At 43.8% G+C, this 21,388-nt stretch overlaps 1 protein-coding gene and 1 non-coding gene across 2 annotated transcripts; both read right to left on the bottom strand.

Annotated features, from left to right (window-relative positions):
* Positions 1 to 19,114: 19,114 nt before the first annotated feature.
* LOC109751074 (RING-H2 finger protein ATL67-like) lies at positions 19,115 to 20,359 on the bottom strand. The gene has a single exon (XM_020309980.4). The coding sequence runs from the start codon at positions 20,071 to 20,073 to the stop codon at positions 19,453 to 19,455; it is 621 nt and encodes a 206-aa protein (XP_020165569.1). The 5' UTR covers positions 20,074 to 20,359; the 3' UTR covers positions 19,115 to 19,452.
* Positions 20,360 to 20,744: 385 nt separating this feature from the next.
* On the bottom strand, positions 20,745 to 20,816 carry TRNAD-GUC (transfer RNA aspartic acid (anticodon GUC)). Its single transcript has one exon. It is a non-coding gene; the product is annotated as a tRNA-Asp (tRNA).
* Positions 20,817 to 21,388: the final 572 nt, after the last annotated feature.

The raw sequence follows: 21,388 nt of genomic DNA, 5'->3' as shown, positions 1-21,388 counted from the left end.
AAACCGGAGTGTCGGAGGATTATCGGAACCCCCCCCCCCCGGAAGTTATTGGGCCCTTAGTGGGCTTTAAGGCAGAGAGAGGGCAGCAGCCAGGAGGTGGCGCCCCCCCCCCCAAGGGAGTCCGAATTGGACTAGGGGAGGGGGGGCGGCCCCTCTCTCCCTCCCCCTCTCCTTCCTTCCCTCTCCTAGTAGGACTAGGAAAGGAGGAATCCTACTCCTACTAGGAGGAGGATTCCTCCCCCCTTGGCGTGCCCTCTAGGGCCGGCCGGCCTCCTCCTCCCCTCCTTTATATACGGGGGAGGGGGCACCCCATGGACACACAAGTTGATTGTTTAGCCGTGTGCGGTGCCCCCCTTCAATGATTTCCACCTCGGTCATATCGTTGTAGTGCTTAGGCGAAGCCCTGCGTCAGTAACTTCATCATCACCGTCATCACGCCATTGTGCTGACGAGGCTCTCCCTTGACACTCAGCTAGATCTAGAGTTCGTGGGACGTCACCGAGCTGAACGTGTGCCGATCGCGGAGCTGCCGTACATTCGGTGCTAGGATCAGTCGAATCATGAAGATGTACGACTACATCAACCGCATTGTCATAACGCTTCCTCTTACGGTCTACGAGGGTACGTAGACAACACTCTATCCCCTCTCGTTGCTACGCATCACCTACATAGATGTTGCGTGTGCGTAGGATTTTTTTTGAAATTACTGCGTTCCCCAACACAGGCACGCTAACAGTTAGACGTCACTTGGCAAGTACGGTAATGTTAAGAAGCACACAAAGCAATCAGTGAGTATATATAAGTAAAAAACTGTTCATTTTCCGCACTGAAATTTACTGGTTCAAACTAATGACCAAAGAAACATGCCACATTTCATAACATATTCTGCATGTGTTGTTAGTGTTCAAACACACGTGGACACAAAATCAACTGCCAATGGTATCAAAATCCGCTACTTGGCTAACCACAAACACAAATAAAAATAACAAGTGGGAGAAGAATCAGAAGTATGCCCTGCATCACACACGCAACTAAAATCTGAACTGTGTTTGATGCATACTCCATCGCAAACGTTTTGCACCTTTTTTGACGGTTTTCATACACCACCGTTTGCGATTATTGCTTTGCACACATTTTCTCGAAGGGTCTATGATCGTAGTGTCGTGTTAGCAGCATCCTGCTGTAGTGAGTGGATCACTGGACAGCGGTCAAGAACATCCTGAAATACCTGAAAAGGACTAAGGATATGTTTCTCGTTTATGGAGGTGACAAAGAGCTTGTCGTAAACGGTTACGTCGATGCAAGCTTTGACACTGATCCGGATGACTCTAAGTCACAAACCGGATACGTATTTTTATTGAATGGTGGAGCTGTCAGTTGGTGCAGTTCCAAGCAGAGCATCGTGGCGGGATCTACATGTGGAGCGGAGTACATAGATGCTTCGGAAGCAGCAAATGAAGGAGTCTGAATGAAGGAGTTCATATCCGATCTAGGTGTCATAACATATTCTGCATGTGTTGTTAGTGTTCAAACACACGTGGACACAAAATCAACTGCCAATGGTATCAAAATCCGCTACTTGGCTAACCACAAACACAAATAAAAATAACAAGTGGGAGAAGAATCAGAAGTATGCCCTGCATCGCACACGCAACTAAAATCTGAACCGCGTTTGATGCATACTCCATCGCAAATGTTTTGCACCTTTGTTGACGGTTTTCATACACCACTGTTTGCGATTATTGCATCGCACACAGTTTCTCGAAGGGTCTCTGATCGTAGTGTCGCGTTAGCAGCATCCTGCAGTAGTGAGTGGATCACTGGACAGCGGTCAAGAACATCCTGAAATACCTGAAAAGGAATAAGGATATGTTTCTCGTTTATGGAGGTGACAAAGAGCTCGTCGTAAACGGTTACGTCGATGCAAGCTTTGACACTGATCCGGATGACTCTAAGGGGTTGTTTGGATAGCCAGTTTATAGAGAACCAATTTTGTTTAAACGCAATTTCTGTTATAACAACCTAAAAACTTGTTTGGATTATCCAACTAAAACGGGGATAAGTCAAACTGAGTTTTCTAAAAACCCAAAAAGTGAGTTTTTAGAAAAACGACTAATAGTGGTTTTTCTATATACCCGTTTCGTACGTACAAGTAGATGGCAACGGACTGGGCGTCCTCGTTGTGGTGATCGACTAAGTTCCACCGGCGGTACCTCACGGCAAGCCCCGCCGGCACCGTGTTGGTCCCTGCGCCCATGGCTACGGCTGCGAACTATTGCTGACGACGTGTTGTTCCACTGCGAGCAGCACGACTTGTAGGAGATATGCCCTAGAGGCAATAATAAATGATATTATTTATCTCCGAGTTCATAATTATGTTTATGTTCCATGCTATAACTGCAATGATTCTCGAGTCTGCAATATCCACGAGGCTCGGAGGAAGACTCAAATGCACGTGTGGAATAATAAACGGTAAGAAGTATTCCTAGTCTGGCCTCTAAGACTAGCTCAAGTGTTGCATGATGATTCTGTTTTCCTGGACATGGGCATGTCTATGCCAGCAACTTTGAGGGCACAATGTTAAGAGAACATTTGTGTTGAATCGACCCGGATTGATGTTATGCTATGAGATTCATTCGTCACAAGTTTATTGGTACATAACACAGAGATGGTTAACGTTTGCATGATTCCTTAGACCATGAGAGTATCGAGTTTCTTCATGCTTGCTTCATGAACTTTGGGGTTTGTTAAACGTCATCCGTAAATGGGTGGCTATTACGGCGGCTTACGGGTTCATGGAAAAGTGTGTCAAGTAACTTGATAGCTCAAGATTGGGATTTGCTCCTCCGACGATGGAGAGATATCTCTGGGCCCTCTCGGTGTTACGGTATCCATCATCGTCTGGCCAGACACTTTGTGATTTGATCACGGGGATGCCGGAATACGATAACGAGAAAAGAGAACAATACCGGTAACGAGGTAACTAGCATAGTGGACAAGTTGTTGATCCACGGGAATGCCAACATGTCTCACCTCGGGTATTTGTAACATATCGCGAAGCAACAGGAATAGCACACGGCAACTGGAGGTTCACTCGAATATTTATTCGTGTGGGTATAGGGGTCAATATGGGTGTCCACGGCTCCGATGTTGATCATTGATCGGAAGGGGTTCCGGGTCATGTCTATACTTCACCGAACCTATAGGGTCACACGCTTAAGGGTCATCTATCTGCTGAATACTAGACAGGGAGTCTGAGAGAAAATCACCGAAAAAGTTTCGGACACCGAAAAGTTTCGGACAGCGGAATCGTACCGCAGAGAGAGGTCATCGGATAAGTTTCGATGATACCGAAAAGTTGTTTCAGGATACACCATTAAGTCAAATTGGTTTCGGCACATGCCTGATAATTCTTGGAGGATGCCAGAATCATTCTGGAAGCTTTTTGGAATTTTCTGAGATAAAAACCGAAAATGTTCCGGAGCTGCCGGAGCCACTTCAGATGCGTTTCGCAGATGAAAATCACTAAAACCGGAATTGTTTCGGAACGCGTTGAAAATCATTTTAGGGGGTACTGGAAATGTTCTTAGCCCACATAAATATTTTCAGTTCGATCAGACGCTGAAAAATGTCGTCGTGAATAGTGAAAATCAGCTTTATGGTTACTTTATGGAAAGCCACCTTTTGGGGCTTTGCTCCAAAAGATCTTGGGGATGACATGGATGGATAGGAGCCATTTTTTGGGCCCCTCATGGGGGTGTGGCCGGCCACATGGGGTATCCCCCCTTGGGGACCCTCTTGTTCCTTGGTTTCACTCCTAGGTCCTTGTGGAAGGACTTCATTCATGTGCATTTTGGGTTTTTTGTGAAACTACCCTACCCCCTTGGGATTTCCTATAAATAGAGGTGGATGGGCAGCCCTCCACACTCAGCCCTTGCTCTCATACACATGCCATGCATTATCTGGCTTCTTCTCTCCCTCCCACGAAAAGAGTTTCGTAGAGCCGTAAGGCTGTCTGGGTTCCGGCAGGAACTAGTTCTGGACGGCGAAGCCCTGCCGGATAGATGACACCGTATGTGTGCAACTCTGTAGAGAGATCGTAGTTTCGGTCTTAGTTCGTGAGTGCCTCCCGAAGGGCTGTCCGTGTGACCGTCCGAGTTTCGAAGGTCCTCCCGAAGGGCTGTCCGAGTGACCGTTCGAGTTTCGAAGGTCCTCCCGAAGGGCTGTCCGCGACACCGTCCGGGGGGGCTGTTCGACCGCCTCCTGGAGGGCTGTCTGAGGAGCAGATGAGGGTATACATCCTCGCGGTTGGGAGGTTGTAAATCCTAGCTGCGGGGATCTGCACCGCCGATCGTCATCGACTCTACTTCCCGCTGCGCTACGAGTCGGTAACGAAAAAGATCAAACCATGTATGCAGTCTCCATAGTGGTCCTGGGCTGGTGCGTAGGTCAGAAAATTTTTGTTTTCTGTCGCGTTCCCTTTCACGACCTGCTTAGCGGCCATGGCAACGACTATGACACCATTGACAACGACGTGTTCTCGGCGCGAGCAGCACAACCTCCTCAGCAGCCATGGCGACAACTGCTACACCATCGACCGTGGTGTGTTGTGCTTGATGGGAGCAGCGCGACCTCCTCAGCGCGTCCATTGGCGATGGCTGCGACACCACCGAAGGGGGCGCGTGTTGTTTTCGACAGGAGCACCGCGGCCTCCTTATCGCCCATGGAGACAGCTATGACACCATCGACGGCAGCAATGTTGCTCCCGAGTCCCGATGCGAGAAGCGGAACCTTGTCAGCGTCCATGGCCACTGCTGTGACACCACGTGCTGGAGAGCCATTTTACTCCCCTCTTCTGTTCAAGCTGGTTCTCCCGGTCGAGAACATTGGCACGGCGCTTGGATAGCTGAAACCATCGGCGCAGCGCTTGCGCGGCACCGCATCGGTGCTTGTCATTGGCACGGTGAATACAAGCAGGACGAATACATACGTAGACTAGTACTTCCTGCCTTCCGGGTAACCAACAAGAGCACGTTGAGAAGCTCAAATATGATGCTCAACGAAATCTGTACATAATACAACTCGTTGCTTCCCGAACGAAGAACTACATAACCACGTTATAATTTGTCTTGATCCAAACAAGGAACTATATATACTTATCTTAACAGAAAAACTAACTAAAACTGGTTTTCCTAAAACTCGTTTCCCAAAATCTGGCATCTAATTCTTAGTATCCAAACAACCACTAAGTCACAAACCGGATACTTATTTTTATTGAATGGTGGAGCTGTCAGTAGGTGCAGTTCCAAGCAGAGCGTCATGGCGGGATCTACATGTGAAGCGGAGTACATAGATACTTCGGAAGTAGGAAATGAAGGAGTCTGAATGAAAGAGTTCATATCCGATCTAGGTGTCATAACTAGTGCATCGGGTCCAATGAAAATCTTTTGTGAAAATACTGGTGCAATTGCCTTGGCAAAGGGATCCAGATTTCACAAGAGAACCAAGCACATCAAAAGACGCTTCAATTCCATCCGCGATCAAGTCAAGGAGGGAGACATAGAGTTTGCAAGATACATACGGATCTGAATGTTGCAGACCCGTTGACTAAGCCTCTCTCACGAGCAAAACATGATCAGCACCAAGACTTCATGGGTGTTAGAATCATTACTATGTAATCTAGATTATTGACTCTAGTGCAAGTGGGAGACTGAAGGAAATATGCCTCAGAGGCAATAATAAAGTTGTTATTTATATTTCCTTGTATCAGGATAAATGTTTATTATTCATGCTAGAATTGGATTAACCGGAAACTTAGTACATGTGTGAATACATAGACAAACAGAGTGTCACTAGTATGCCTCTACTTGATTAATCAAAGATGGTTAAGTTTCCTAGCCATGGACAAGAGTTGTCATTTGATGAACGGGATCACATCATTAGAGAATGATTTGATTGACTTAACCCATCCGTTAGCTTAGCACTTTGATCGCTTAGTTTACTCTATTGCTTTCTCCATAACTTATACATGTTCCTATGACTATGAGATTATGCAACTCCCGAATACCGGAGGAACACTTAGTGTGCTATCAAATGTCACAACGTAACTGGGTGACTATAAACATGCTCTAGGGGTGTCTCCGATGGTGTTTGTTGAGTTGGTATAGATCGAGATAAGGATTTGTCACTCCGTGTATTGGAGAGGTATCTTTGGGCCCTCTCGGTAATGCACATCACTATAAGCCTTGCAAGCAATGTGACTAATGAGTTAGTTACGGGATGTTGCATTACAAAACGAGTAAAGAGACTTGCTGGTAACGATATTGAACTAGGTATTGAGATACCGACGATCGAATCTCGGGCAAGTAACATACCGATGACAAAGGGAACAACGTATGTTGTTATGCGGTTTGACTGATAAAGATCTTCGTAGAATATATAGGAACCAATATGAGCATCCAGGTTCCGCTATTGGTTATTGACCGGAGACGAGTCTCGGTCATCTCTACATAGTTCTCGAACCCGTAGGGTCCGCACGCTTAACGTTCGGTGACGGTCGGTATTATGAGTTTATGTGTTTTGATGTACCGAAGGTAGTTCGGGGTCCCGGATGTGATCACGGACATCACGAGGAGTCTCGAAATGGTCGAGACATAAAGAATGATATATTGGACGGCTATGTTTGAACACCGGAAATGTTCCGGGAGGTTTCGGATAAAACCGGAGTGTCGGAGGGTTACCGGAACCCCCCCCCCCCCCGTGAAGTTATTTGGCCCTTAGTGGGCTTTAAGGGAGAGAGAGAGGGCAGCAGCCAGAAGGTGGCGCCCCCCCCCCCAAGGGAGTCCGAATTGGACTAGGGGAGGGGTGCGCGGCCCCTCTTTCCCTCTCCCTCCCCCTCTCCTTCCTTCCCCCTCCAAGTAGGACTAGGAAAGGAGGAATCCTACTCCTACTAGGAGGAGGATTCCTCCCCCCTTGGCGCGCACTCTAGGCCCGGCCGGCCTCCTCCTCCCCTCCTTTATATACGGGGGATGGGGCACCCCATAGACACACAAGTTGATTGTTTAGCCGTGTGCGGTGCCCCCTCGGTCATATCATTGTAGTGCTTAGGCGAAGCCCTGCGTCGGTAACTTCATCATCACCGTCATCATGCCATCGTGCTGACGAAGCTCTCCCTCGACACTCAGCTGAATCTAGAGTTCGTGGGACGTCACCGAGCTGAACGTGTGCAGATCGCGGAGGTGCCGTACATTCGGTGCTAGGATCGGCCGAATCGTGAAGACGTACGACTACATCAACCGCGTTGTCATAACGCTTCCGCTTACGGTCTACGAGGGTACGTAGACAACACTCTATCCCCTCTCGTTGCTATGCATCACCTAGATAGATCTTGCGTGTGCGTAGGAATTTTTTTGAAATTACTGCGTTCCCCAACACAAACACGCTAACAGTTAGACGTCACTTGGCAAGTACGGTAATGTTAAGAAGCACAGAAAGCAATCAGTGAGTATATATAAGTAAAATAATGTTCATTTTCCACACCGAAATTTACTGGTTCAAACAACATGCCACATTTCATAACATATTCTGCATGTGTTGTTAGTGTTCAAACACACGTGGACACAAAATCAACTGCCAATGGTATCAAAATCCACTACTTGGCTAACCACAAACACAAATAAAAATAACAAGTGGGAGAAGAATCAGAAGATCACTAGAAGAGTTGCATAGTGGTGGTCAAGAAATGCAGGGAAACAAATGACAATGACATCATTTGTTCTGTGTACTAGAACTACAATATTTTGTTTCAATGTTTATCAGGTATTTGTTCAAATCCGCAACTAGCAACCAAACTGTGGCGGATCACGACCATCTATCTGAATAACATGAAAATGACTTCTATATTTAACTTCTCCTGTAAGATACTGAAAGACAAGTTCAATACAGATTCTTTGTGCTGACGATATCAGTTATTCATAGTTGGAACTCGGTTTAGTTCAAGGAAAATAGCTGCTCAAAGCAATATTTTAGTAACCAGATAAGGCAAGTTCACAAACACAAAACATGAGCACAGTTGGTCCATAAAAGTAAAGACCAGAGAAGATTAAGAGTTCAAGACAATTGAACCAATTAGGGTAACAATTCAGAATTCATCAAGCTAATAACAGCATTATTAATTTATATTAGGGAATTGAGAAAAATAATAATAAAGTTACTCACAATCAAAATATATGATGGACGGAAAACTTAAGCAGTAACTTATTCAGTTGTACATCAAAATTATCTCAAGTTACATCCCTTCAAAAAGTTTAGGTAACACATCATGTTGAATATCACAGTTTAAAGAGCTAAGCTTAAAAAAACAGGGCAAGAGTTCTCCTTAAAGATCTAAGTAAACAATGCACATTAACAAAAAAAATGGTATCCATTTGATTTATGATCTCAGCACTAACATTCATCCATTGAGACCCAAGAAATTGATGCTCTGCATTATATCAACCATCAAGGAATCAACTGTCTCTTAGATCCAGTAATACCTCGAATAACAACAACAAGAGCTCTATTTATGGTAATCTACTAGACATAATGTGCAATGAAATCAATTATAACCAGAATACGGCGCCTCACAAGTAAACTATGCGCATTGCGCTAAAATTTGTTGTCCATTGATTCAGGATGTCGGTACTAGCATTAATTGATCAAAGACTTAAGAAATTGATACTTTGATTATATCAAACCAAATAATAACGGCCAAACGCACGCGCATATAGCTTACATCACGACGGGGCTTTGCACCAATGATCGGTGCCCCGACCGCTTGCACGTGTATGTGATGCGATGATGCAAGCTGACATGGGACGCGCCAATTGGGTCACAAGTAATGCCTCAAATAATGACAACAGGAGCTCTATTTACGGTAACCAACATAGAAGTAACGTACGATGAAATTAATTAATCATATTACCGAAATAAAATGGCTCAAAGCAAACTACGCATATTCAGAGAATAATTGTTATCCATTTGATCTAGGATGTCGGATGTGACACCAATTCACGAGAGTGAAGAAATCAATCCTCTAAATTATAGCAATGATCCAGGAATAAGTTGTCGCTTAGACATAATAGTACCTCGAATAACGACAACAAAGAGATCTCTTTAAGGTAACCAACATAGAAGAAACGTTTTCCTCAAACAAACAAAACATAGAAGAAATGTACGATGAAATTAATCAATCATATAAACCAGAATACAGTGGCTCAAAGTAAACGATACATGTTCTGAGAATAACTGTTATCTACTTGATCTAGGATGTCGGCAGTAACATTGATTCGTGAGAGTGAAGAAATCAGTGATCTAAATGATATCAATCATCCATGAATAGGCCATCACTTAGACACAATAATACCTCGAATAACAACAAGAAGAGCTCTATTTAAGGTAACCAACATATATAGAAGTAGCGTACGACGAAATTAACCAATCATATAACAAAAAAATAGTGGCTTCAAGTAAACTACGCATATTCAGACAATAATTGCTATCAATTTGATCTAGGATATACGCCGTAACATTGATAAATGCGACTAGAGAAATCAATGCTCTGAAATATATCAATCATCCAGGAATCAGCCCGTCGCTTAGACACAATCATACCTCTAATAATGACAACAAGAGCTATATTTAAGATAACCAAGACAGAAGCAATGTACCATGAAATTGACCAATCATATAACTGGAATAGAGGTTTGGTGACAAACCATCCACATACAAGTATTGTATGGTAACAGGTAACATAAGTTGATAAAAGCTATATTAGAACGGAGGAACAATATATTTACACGGCTTGTCTGTCAGCCTTGGTCCATCGATCTACTGCTAAACTTTCATTGTTCTAGTTGAACAATATGAAGACACTGCTAAGTAACCCCACATGTTAGTTGTTCTAGCAGAACAATCATTTCCATTTCTAAATATATGTTTGGTTAGTAGAGAGATAATTTATTCATGCAACTATTTTCTGTAATGTCGCAATTCGTCTTTCACCTTATTCTATCTACGTTATGTAATTATAGGTTGATAATCGAATAACCTGTAATTTTTAGCGCGGTTAGCTTCATTCTTTATATGTCCCAATTCTTGCTTCATTATGCAATTGCATAAACTTTATAGTTACTAACATTAACTTCAATTATGTAGGTCCAAGGGGGGTATGTATCTGGTGCACCAGGGCAATTTGTGCTACCGGTGCACCGGTCGCCCGTTGCACATTAAAAAATGTTTGAAAAAATCCGAAAAAAATCTAGTGCATTGACACAATATCAATGTATGTTGTCACAAAATTTTAATTCAATATTTGAAACATTGCTCGAGATACAAAAATAACAAATTTGACACTGAATAGTACGTAACACAAGTTGGGCTTCAGTTTTGACCCATTAGCACATTAAGGTCAAATTTGTCAATTTTGTATCTTGAGCATTGTTTTGAATTCTGATTTGAATTTTGTGACAACATACATTGATGTTGTGTCGATACACTAAATTATTTTCAATTTTTTTTTGAATATTTTCGAATGTGCAACGGGGTCTGGTGCACCGGTAGCACCAATTTCTTGGTGCACTAGATATGTTCCCGGTCCAAGGGTTTCCATGTCTTTCGCGTTTTTGTGTTGAGGCAATATCATAGAATTGAATAGTCTTCAAGTCAACAAATTCTCCAAGGTAATTCTGTCAAGGAGAAGATTCCTGAAAAACAACATTTTTTTGTTTGTTTAGTAAAGAAGACAGCTTCCAATTATAGGATGGTATGAACTATAGCTTACCTCATATCTTACTATGCAAATTGAATGTTTATACAACACACTAAATAATTTCCTTCCTGATTAGTGCTTTTCAAAGGAGTATACTAAGTGTTTCCTGATAAAGCACATGTTTTATCTTGCAAATAACGTATGCAATAATAAACAACAATACAAATGATTTCTTAAAATAGTGTGTGTGTGCTATAGACAGTTTAATGCAATGTTTCATCTGACATGTAATGTGTGCGATGACTACTATCCTCGTAAACGATATACAGAAGAAACTGCTAGTCATAGTTACTTCATCGTACACAATTGAACTAAACGAATTATCGGTGGCTGCCTTTGTAATCGCAGATGATTCTTGTTTCCGCAATAATGTGGGGTGGTTTTAGCATTGTAGACATTTTCCCCGTGGTCAGTGATGGACCCCCCCCCCTATAACCAACCCACTCGAGCGCACGGTTTCAGAAATTGTATGCAATTAGGGTCTGGACCGTGTGAATAGCCTCGCTGTGTACTAGTGGGTTATCTTCAATCTGTATGTAAATGAGAGCAAAACAATGTGGCACGTATGTAACTTCGTGCTTTGAACTCAATGGGCTTGTAGCAAAATTATCTGAATCATTGCATCATATGTGCATATACACCATATTTCTAATTATTAGTTGCTATGTATTGATTCGTATAGTTATCATTGCCAAAGACAAAAATCCTAAACTTGTCGATGCATGGCTTGGTTACAGATTGAGCTTACAAACTAATTCCCTCACTGATCCAACTAACCTTCTCCTGCATTTTGATGTGGGTCCCCCACTAACTCAACCAAATGACTCACATTAGCTCGTAAATCTTCTTCGTAACTGAAATGCCCGTAGATGTAGCATTACTCCTGCCAAAGAGGAGAAAGAGATGGTGACATAGTTGCGCTACACTTTACTTAAGTGGTTGAATGCACATGTTGATGTGATTCACCAACTCATTTGATCACATTCAGCTCGGCCGGTGCAACAACCTCCTCATCTTATATTGAATTGCATTAATGGCTGCAATGTTGGTGACTATATATAATGCTCCTAGTCGGCGCAAGATCTTGAAGGGGAAGATAAGAAGATTAATGCAGCAAAGGTGAGTTGAGCAACTGAGGGATAGAGTCGAGCAAAGTATAGACATGGGCATTGGAGGTGTCGGTAAAATGTTGGCCACATGTGTCACCTTTTAAAGTGGACACCTTAGATGACATAGGCTGAGTGAAGTTTCTTGGACGAGGAAGCGGATCCATACTATGCATAACGCACATCGAACATGTTGTGCCTTCTGTTATGCATTCTCTTCGGCTTCATGTAGTTCATTGTCCACAACTAAATCAACCACTTCCTTGTCCACCACTGGAGCATCCCCCCATAGATTTGCTTCTTAGTCATTACAGTAATGCTAAGGTTGGAATTGGGCATCACCCTAGTGTTCTTACCTCAGACCCCACTCGCTCTCGTTGGACAGTGACGGCTGTACCAGGGGGGTACCATGCTGATGCATGCGCGCGAGTGCGGACACTCCAAGTCTCCAACCCTTCAATCCTTGTACCAAGTAGAACTATGGCCAATAAAACATAAGAGTAGACTTATTCTAAATGCCACTTTGTAAGAATGTCTTAACATCTTTAATAGACTCTGCGTAGTCAATGAGGAAAATATGGTTCATAAATATGTGTTGTATAAAATTGTATTACGTGCATGTAGCTTCCATGACTTCGATAAATATAACATGATCACAAGTTTCTTTCTGCTAATGATCTCAATATTCATTGGGCTTTCATAAGTTAGATCAGTTGAAATGCCTTGCGCATGAAATACAAACATCCATAATAAAATTTAAAATATCATAGTTTTTTGAAGACAATATTTATATGTTCAAATTTAATAAATGGAGATAATTAATTTATGAGCATGATGAACTAGGAACGTGTTCTATGCTTGAAGGTTTGGCAAGGGTCACTGTCTCTCTTTTCCTTCGAGAATACGATTGTCCGTCATCATTATTGATATATACTACTCCCTTCGTTTAAAAATGTAAGATCATTTTTCACATTAGTTATAGTGTCAAAAATAATCTTACATTTTGGCACGGAGGGAGTACATCTCTTGAACGAAAGAAAAATGAGCATCTTTTCTTTTCTTTTTGAAAAGGAGGAAGACCTCCGGCCTCTGCATCTGGGTGATGCATGAGAAAAAAAAAGAGCATCTAGAAACCTTTGCCCGGATTCAGAGTTTGAAACAGGAGCCGGTTATTCTTTCTCAGACCAAAGACAAGCATATTACCATCATGAAGAGATGTTTTTTCCTCGTGTGAGTTGCAATCGAAGTCAAACCTGTCAGAAATCAAACTAAGCGAAACTCCGCTAGGAGGAGTGGGTCGGAGAGCTTGACCCGATAGCCCTACTTCCACATACAAGACCAACACCGTAGGAGCAACTCACCAAGAGCGACGGGAAAACAACTATTTTTGCCTTCTATATATGCTTGCGGAATCTGGAGACGCTGGGCCACCTGGTTCGGGAATGCCCCTGGTCGCTCCGTCTTTGGGCGTCTGTGGCTTCTCTTGCTCGACTCCAGACCTTGCAACCGGCGACTTGGCGTGCTGGTATTACCACCGCAGTTTGGTTGGCTGGCCTCTCGGATGACCTCTCAAAGAAAGAAATGGCTGCAGCAAAGGCCTTGGCCATGCTTGTCTGTCGGCAGATTTGGCGCGAACGCAATCGCCGGATCTTTTTATAAGGAGCAGCCATCGGTCAGTAATGTTCTGGTCTTGATCAGGGACGAGGCCTCGTTTGGAAGCTGGCTGGTTGTCCAATCCAATTCGACCCAGGCTGAGTCAGCTAGGATTGCTCTTTGGGATCTACTTTTTCTTTGACAACCCTCTTTGGGGTCTCCTTGCAAAGCAGAGCCCCGGGTGTTTCTGTGTTGGTTCTTGTAGTTTTCTTCCCTCATTCGTTTGTTGTTGTTTTTCTTTACGGTCCTTGCGGCCGACTTTTTGTACTTTGCCATTCGGCAACCCTTTTGAAATGGAATCTTAGCAGTTCTCCTGCTAACTTTCGGGAAAAAAATTCATGTTGTTTTCATAGTATCGATCTCTACCGAACAAAGTACGGGTAGTATGAAGCACGCAGACACGGTTAGCGCCCCGTGGAGCTGACCCTCCCTCGATGGCGACCACCGCTCCGTCTAGCAGAGTAGCCGCGGCGGCGGACCCGGTGGACAAGAACGAGCCAGCGAGGCCCCTGGCCATCCCTCACCCAGTCGCCAGCGACGCCGACAAGGCGGCGCAGACGGCGACGGGTGGCGCTCCGTGCAGTCGTCGCCGGCCTCCTCATCCTCGTGCTCGCACTCACCGTGTTCAAGGTCAAGGACCAAGTCACCATGAACGGCATCTCCCTCACCTCCCTCAGGTTTCCTAATGATCACAGCAACTAGGCCAAGAATGCGTCGACCACTAGCAGAAAGGTGAAAAACAAAAATGAAAAACAGAACAGAAATATCCCTGGCCGAAATGATCATCACAATGATGATAAGCCAAGGAATCCTCTGGCGTACGGTGCCCTGCCATGGGCCCAGGTCCACATGTCAGTGGGCCAACGACACATCAGAAGCATCCGGATGATAATAATGGGCATGAGGGAAGGTTGAACGGATCACATGAAGCAAAACAGCATCACTTATTTCCAGATGGAGGTAGTACTACAAAATCTCCGCAGACGGTTCATAAATATAATGTTGATATGAACATCCTATGGGAAAACAGAATACAAAGCTTGAAGCAACAAAAGTACCAGCAAAAAACAGGAGTCGGGCTATCAATTTGCTTCGTTCTGATTTCTCGCCCAACGACGGCACTACTTTGGTACCATATTTTGAAGAAAAATCGACACATAAACCATAGGTCAATTCCGTCTACTGTCAAACAAAGCTATCACAGCCAGATGTAGCTTGACTGGTACAAATACAAGTACAGTAATGCTAAGAAGCACACAAAGCAATCAGTGAGTATTAAGTAAAAGAAAGATCATTTCCTGCACCGAAATTTTATTGGGTCAAACTTCAAACATTGACCAACTAACTACTAATATCGAAAGAAACACGTCACAGTTCATAACATATTCTGAACGTGCTATTGGCATTCAAACACACGGGAGTACAGAATCATCTAGAAATGATATCAAAATCAACTACTCCCTCTATTCCTAAATATAAGTCTTTTTAGAAATTGCAATACTGGACTACATACGGAGCAAAATGAGTGAATCTACACTCTAAAATATGTCTATATACATCCGTATGTAGTCCATAGTGAAATCTTTAAAAGGACTTATATTTAGGAACGGAGGGAGTAGTTGTCTAACCCCAAACACAAATAAAATTACAAGTGGGGAAGAATCAAAAGATCTTACAATATCCATGTCCGAAAGTAAGGGGAAAAATTAAGAAACAGTGGAGCATCACTAGGAGAGGTACGTGGTGGTGGTCAAGAAATACAGGGAAACAAATGACTCTGACAACAGCTGTTCCATGTACGAGAACTGCAATATTTTGGTTCAATGTTCATCAGGTATTTGTTCAAATCTGCAACAAGCAACCAAACTGTGGCAGATCTCACAAACTTCTGCCTAAATAACACATGAAAATGCCTTACCTTCTAGTATATTTTACTTCCCATGGCATACGGAAGACAGATACAGCATGGGTTCTTTCAGGTCATGATATCAGTTATTCACAGGTGGAACTAGGTTTAGTTCAAGGGAAACAGCGGCGCAAAGCAATATTTTAGTAACCAGAAAAGGCGAGTTCACTAACCCAAAACATGAGCACAGCTGGTCCATAAAACTAAAAAACAGAGAAAACTAAGACCAATTGGACCAATCAGGGTAACATTTCAGAATTCGAGCTATTTAATAACATCATGAAGTTATATTAAGAAATTAAAAAAGCACAAAGTTGCTCAAAGTCAAAGGGATATGCCATGGATGGAAAACTGAAGTAGTAATCTAGACAGCTGTACTTCAAAATTATCACAAATGTGGTGACTAGATACATCCCATTAAAAAGTTGCAGTAACACATCATGTTGAAAAAATCACAGTTTAAAGAGGTAAGCTTAAAAAAACAGGGCTGTACTTCTCCCTTCACAGATCTAAGTAAACAATGCATATTAACCGATAATCAGTACACATTTGATTTAGGATGTCAGCGCTAACACTGATTCATTGAGAATGAAGAAATCATTGCTCTGAGTTATATCAATCATCAAGGAATCAGCTGTCTCTCAGACCAAGTAATACCTCGAATAATGACAACTAAAGTTCTATTTAAGGTACAACTAGAGTTCTATTTAAGGTAATCAACTAGTAGATATAATGTTCAATGAAATTAATCAACCATATAACCAGAATACAGTGCCTCACAAGTAAACTATGCATATGAATCACACACAAAATAACTATGCATATTCAAAGAATAATTGTTACCCATTTGTTTTAGAATGTCAGCACTAACACTAATTCATCAAGACTGAAGAAATCAATGCTCTGGGTTATATCAATCATCAAGGAATCAGCTGTCTTTAGACCAAGTAATACCTCGAATAATAACAACAATAGTTCTATTTAAGGTAATCAACTAAATGTAGTGTTCAATGAAATTAATCAACCATATACCCAGAATACAGTGCCTCACAAGTAAACTATGAATATTCAGTAAAAAGAACTATGCATATTCAGCTAATAATTGGTATCCATTTGATTTAGGATGTCAGCACTAACATTAATTCATCAAGACTGAAGAAATCAATGCTTTGATTGTATCAACCCAAATAATAACGGCCAAACACACGCGTATATGGCTTATATCGCGACAGCGCTCCGAGCCAAGAATGGGTGCCATGGCCAAGCACACGTGCCTGCGACGCGATGACGCAAGCCGGCGTGGGAGTGTGGGACGCATCAATTGGTCACAATACCTCAAACAACGACAACAAGAGCTCTATTTAAGGTAACCAACTTAAAGGTAACGTGCGATGAGATTAACCAATCATATAACCAGAATACAATGGCTCAAAGTAAAACTACACATAATCAGAGAGTAATTGCTATCCATTTGATCTAGGATGTCGGCTGTAACATTGATTCATGAGAGTGAAGAAATCGATGCTCTAAATTATATCAATCATCCAGGAATAAGCCATCGCTTAGACACAATAATACCTCGAATGACGACAACAAGACCAATATTTAAGGTAACCAACATAGAAGTAATGTACAATGAAATTAACGAATCATATAACCAGAATACAGTGGCTCAAAGCAAACTAAGCATATTCAGAGAATAATTATTATCCATCTGATCTAGGATGTCGGCCATAACACTAATATTCAAAGAAACACAACACAGTTCATAACATATTCTGAATGTGCTGTTGGCGTTCAAACACACGTGGGCACAGAATGAGCTAGAAATTATATCAAAATCTACTAGTTGTCTAACCCCAAACACAAATAAAATAACAAGTGGGGAGGAATCAAAAGAAGGAAGAAGCAATTCAGAGTGTCACTACGAGAGGTGCATAGTGGTGGTCAAGAAATGCGGGGAAACAAATGACTCTGACATCAGCTGTTCTGTGTACTAGAACTACAACATTTTGTTTCAATGTTTGTCAGGTATTTGTTCAAATCTGCAACTAGCAACCAAACTGTGGTAGATCACGACCATCTATCTGAATAACATGAAAATGACTTGCCTTCTATATTTAACTTCTCCCGTGGGATACTGAAAGACAGGTACAGTACAGATTCTTTCAGCTGATGATATCAGTTATTAACAGTTGGAACCCAGTTTAGTTGTAGGATAACACCGGCGCAGAGCAATATTTTAGTCACCAGAGAAGGCAAGTTCACTAACACAAAACATGAGCACAGCTAGTCCAGAAAAAAAACAGAGAAAATTAAGACCATTGAACCAATCAGGGCAACATTTCAGAATTCAAGCTAATGACAGCATCATGAATTTATATTACAAAATTGGAAATAAAAAAATTACAAAGTTGCTCACAATCAAAGGGATATACACTGGATGGAAAACTTAAGCAGTAACCAATTCAGCTGTAAGTCAAAATTATCTCAAGTTACATCCCTTCAGAAAGTTAAGTAACACATCATGTTGAGAAGATCACAGTTTAAAGAGCTAAGATTAAAAAACAGGGCAAGAGTTCTACCTTTAAAGATCTAAGTAGAGAATGCATATTAAGCAAGTAACTGGTATCCATATGATTTAGGATGTCAGCACTAACATTAATTCATTGAGGCTAAAGAAAATGATGCCCTGAATTATATCAATCATCCAGGAATCAGCTATTTCTTAGACCCAATAATACCTCGAATGATGACAACAAGAGCTCTATTTATGGCAATCAACTAGACATAATGTGCAACGAAATCAATCAAAAGTATAAACAGAATACAGTGCCACACAAGTAAACTATGCATATTCAGCTAATAATTGGTATCCATTTGATTTAGGATGTCAGTACTAACATTAATTGATCAAAGACTGGAGAAATGGATGCTTTGATTATATATCAACCCGAATAATAACGGACAAACGCACGTGTATATGGCTTACATCACGACAGGGCTTCGCACCAACAATCGGTGACACGGCCGCGCGCACGTGCCTCCATGTGATGATGCAAGCTGACGTGGGACACGTCAATTGGGTCACAAGTAATACCTCGAATAACGACAACAAGAACTCTATTTAAGGTAACCAACATAGAAGCAACGTACGATGAAATTAATCAATCATATTACTGGAATACAGTGGCTCAAAGTAGACGACATATATTCAGAGAAGAATTGTTATCCACTTGATCTAGGATGTCGGCAGTAACATTGATTCATGAGAGTGAAGAAATCAATGATCTAAATTATATCAATCATCCATGAATAAGCACACTTAGACACAATAATACCTCGAATAACGACAAGAAGAGCTCTATTTAAGGTAACCAACATACATAGAAGTAACGTACGATAAAATTAACCAATCATATAACAAAAACACAGTGGCTTAAAGCAAACTACGCATATTCAGAGAATAATTGCTATCAATTTGATCTAGGATGTCGGCCGTTACATTGATTCATGAGACTGAAGAAATCAATGCTCTGACCTATATCAATCATCCCGGAATCAGCCTGTCGCTTAGGCACAATCATACCTCGAATAACGACAACAGGAGCTATATTTAAGATAACCAACACAGAAGTAATGTACCATGAAATTGACCAATCATATAACCGGAATAGCGGTTTGGTAACTAACCATCCATACAAGTACTGTATGACAACAGGTAACATCAGTCGATATAAGCTATATTAGAACGGAGGAACAATGTATTTACACAGCTTGTCTACCAGCCTCGGTCCATCGATCTACTGCAAAACTTTCGCTGTTCTAGCTGAACAATTTGAAGATACTCCTAAGTAACCCCGCAGATTAGCGAAACCTCTCCTGACGATCTAAATAATCTAAGTCGGATCCCATTCCTGACAAGCAGCACCAGCAGCAGCAGATGGTGCTAAGAAATGGAGTAAATCTGTCAGGTCAGGTCACCTGTGGCGGCGGCGGTCGGCGGCGTACTGGGAGAGCGGGACGATCTCGGAGAGCGGGGTGTTGAGCGGGGTGGTGACGGGGGTGGGGATGGGCGAGTTGCGGCAGACGGGGCAGGAGGCGCTGCGGCGCAGCCAGGCGTCGAGGCACATGAGGTGGAAGCGGTGGCGGCACTCGGGCATGATGCGCTGCATCTCCCCGTCGCGGTACTCGCAGAGGCAGATCGAGCAGGCGAGCTCGCCGGCGGCGGCGGCCCGGGCGAAGGGCGCCTTGGGGTAGGAGGCGATCACGGCGGCGTCGAGGCCGACGGGGGTGGACCCGGTGGCGCCCCGCGAGGAGGAGCCCGGGGAGTCGTCCTCGGCGACGAACACGAAGCGCGGCACGGTGATGGAGATGTGGCCCGAGCTGGACGCGGAGGAGGACGCGGCCCCGTGGCGGCCGGAGTGGTGCTGCTGCTGCTGCTGCGCGCCCTGGTGGTGGTGGTGGTGGTGGGCCGCGGCGCGGCGGCGGCAGCAGAAGTGGTAGGCGAGGAGGATCGCGGCGAGGAGCACGAGGAAGCCGAGCGCGATGGCGATGGCGTAGCCGAGGCCGATGGAGGCGAGCGCGTCGGCGAGGGACATGGCGGCGAGACGGTGACGGCGGTGGTGGTCGGCGGCGGGGGAGTGACGGTGGGGCGGAATGGCATGGCGCGGTGGGGACGGGCGGGGGGAGGGGGTGGGGTGGGGCGGGGTGGGGGTATTTGTGCGCTGCCTAGGTTTTGCGGGGCGGATGTCGTGGTGGTTGGCGGCATTAATTGCCGGGGATGAGGGAGGAGGGGAGCGGAGTTATGGCGCGGGACGCACGGACGGACGCGCTTGCCCTGCCGTGCCGTGCTCCCCTCCCCATCTCTGCTCTGCCGTCGCTGCCCAGCCGGTGTGAAATTGGGGGGGAGGGCGGGGAGGAACGCGTGCGTGAGGTCCCGGGGGAGCAGCGGGCCATGGTGGGCCGTCGGCCCGGCGGTGTGAAACGGGAGGAGGCGCAGGCCGTCCGGCTGGCTGGTGGGCTAGACGATCCCTGTTCTTGTTGACTGACGGCACAGTAGCTGCTGGTGTGCAGGCCTACGAGCCGGGTACGGCGATGGGGACAGTGCGTACGGGATCGCGGTGTTCCAAAAAAACACAACGTACGGGGATGGTTGGGGCATTCGAGGAGTTGACCACGGTGGTTTTTGCTCTCTTCTTCGAAGAACGCGGGACAGAGAGCTCTCGATAGCAGAGTAGCAGTCTAGCAGACCACGAGACCAAAAAAAATGCGCCGTTGCCGGGGATCGAACCCGGGTCACCCGCGTGACAGGCGGGAATACTTACCACTATACTACAACGACTTGCTTGTGTGTGATTTGGTTCGTTCTTTTATTTCTGCGATGTAGACGTGGAGAATGGTGACCCCAATACAGGGCTCAATGGTAAAGCGTTCGAAGGAGAAGGCAAATTCAGATGCGACGTTCAGTTTGTTGACTCCATTTTGTAAGATAGAGAGAGCTGAGCTGTGAGCAAATCCTGACAACAGATAAATTCACTTTAGAGCTTATAGACAGTGGTAATTCTCTATAAGTTCATCCTGACAATCCGTTGTACGCTTTTTTTGTCGAAGTTTAGTTATTTAAACGCTCTTATATTTCTTTACAGAGGAAGTATCTGACTAGCAATCAATTTTTTCATCAACTACTACTCCTTACAACAACTCTAGCAGGATCGACATGCCCGCCGCCTTTAAAATCGTTTGTAATGCTCCGTATATATTTTTGGATGTTGTGAAGATTGTGCATAAACCAAAGTTACAAGAAATGTGCCTTTCATAATTTTTTTCTCTCTCAGTTGGGTAGGTGGCACATGATGACCAGACATTAATGGGTACGTTTCTCTGTGAGAAACACAGCCCCAGCATGGAAGAGAG

The sequence above is a fragment of the Aegilops tauschii genome, chromosome 1, assembly GCF_002575655.3.
Source record: "Aegilops tauschii subsp. strangulata cultivar AL8/78 chromosome 1, Aet v6.0, whole genome shotgun sequence".
Classification (NCBI taxonomy): Eukaryota; Viridiplantae; Streptophyta; class Magnoliopsida; order Poales; family Poaceae; genus Aegilops; species Aegilops tauschii.
Note: the sequence above shows the minus strand (reverse complement) of the source record. Positions and strands in the feature narration are given on the sequence as shown.

Bases quoted from the DNA above. Each gene is read 5' to 3' on its own strand.
- LOC109751074 (XM_020309980.4), bottom strand. From the start codon at position 20,073: ATGTCCCTCGCCGACGCGCTCGCCTCCATCGGCCTCGGCTACGCCATC.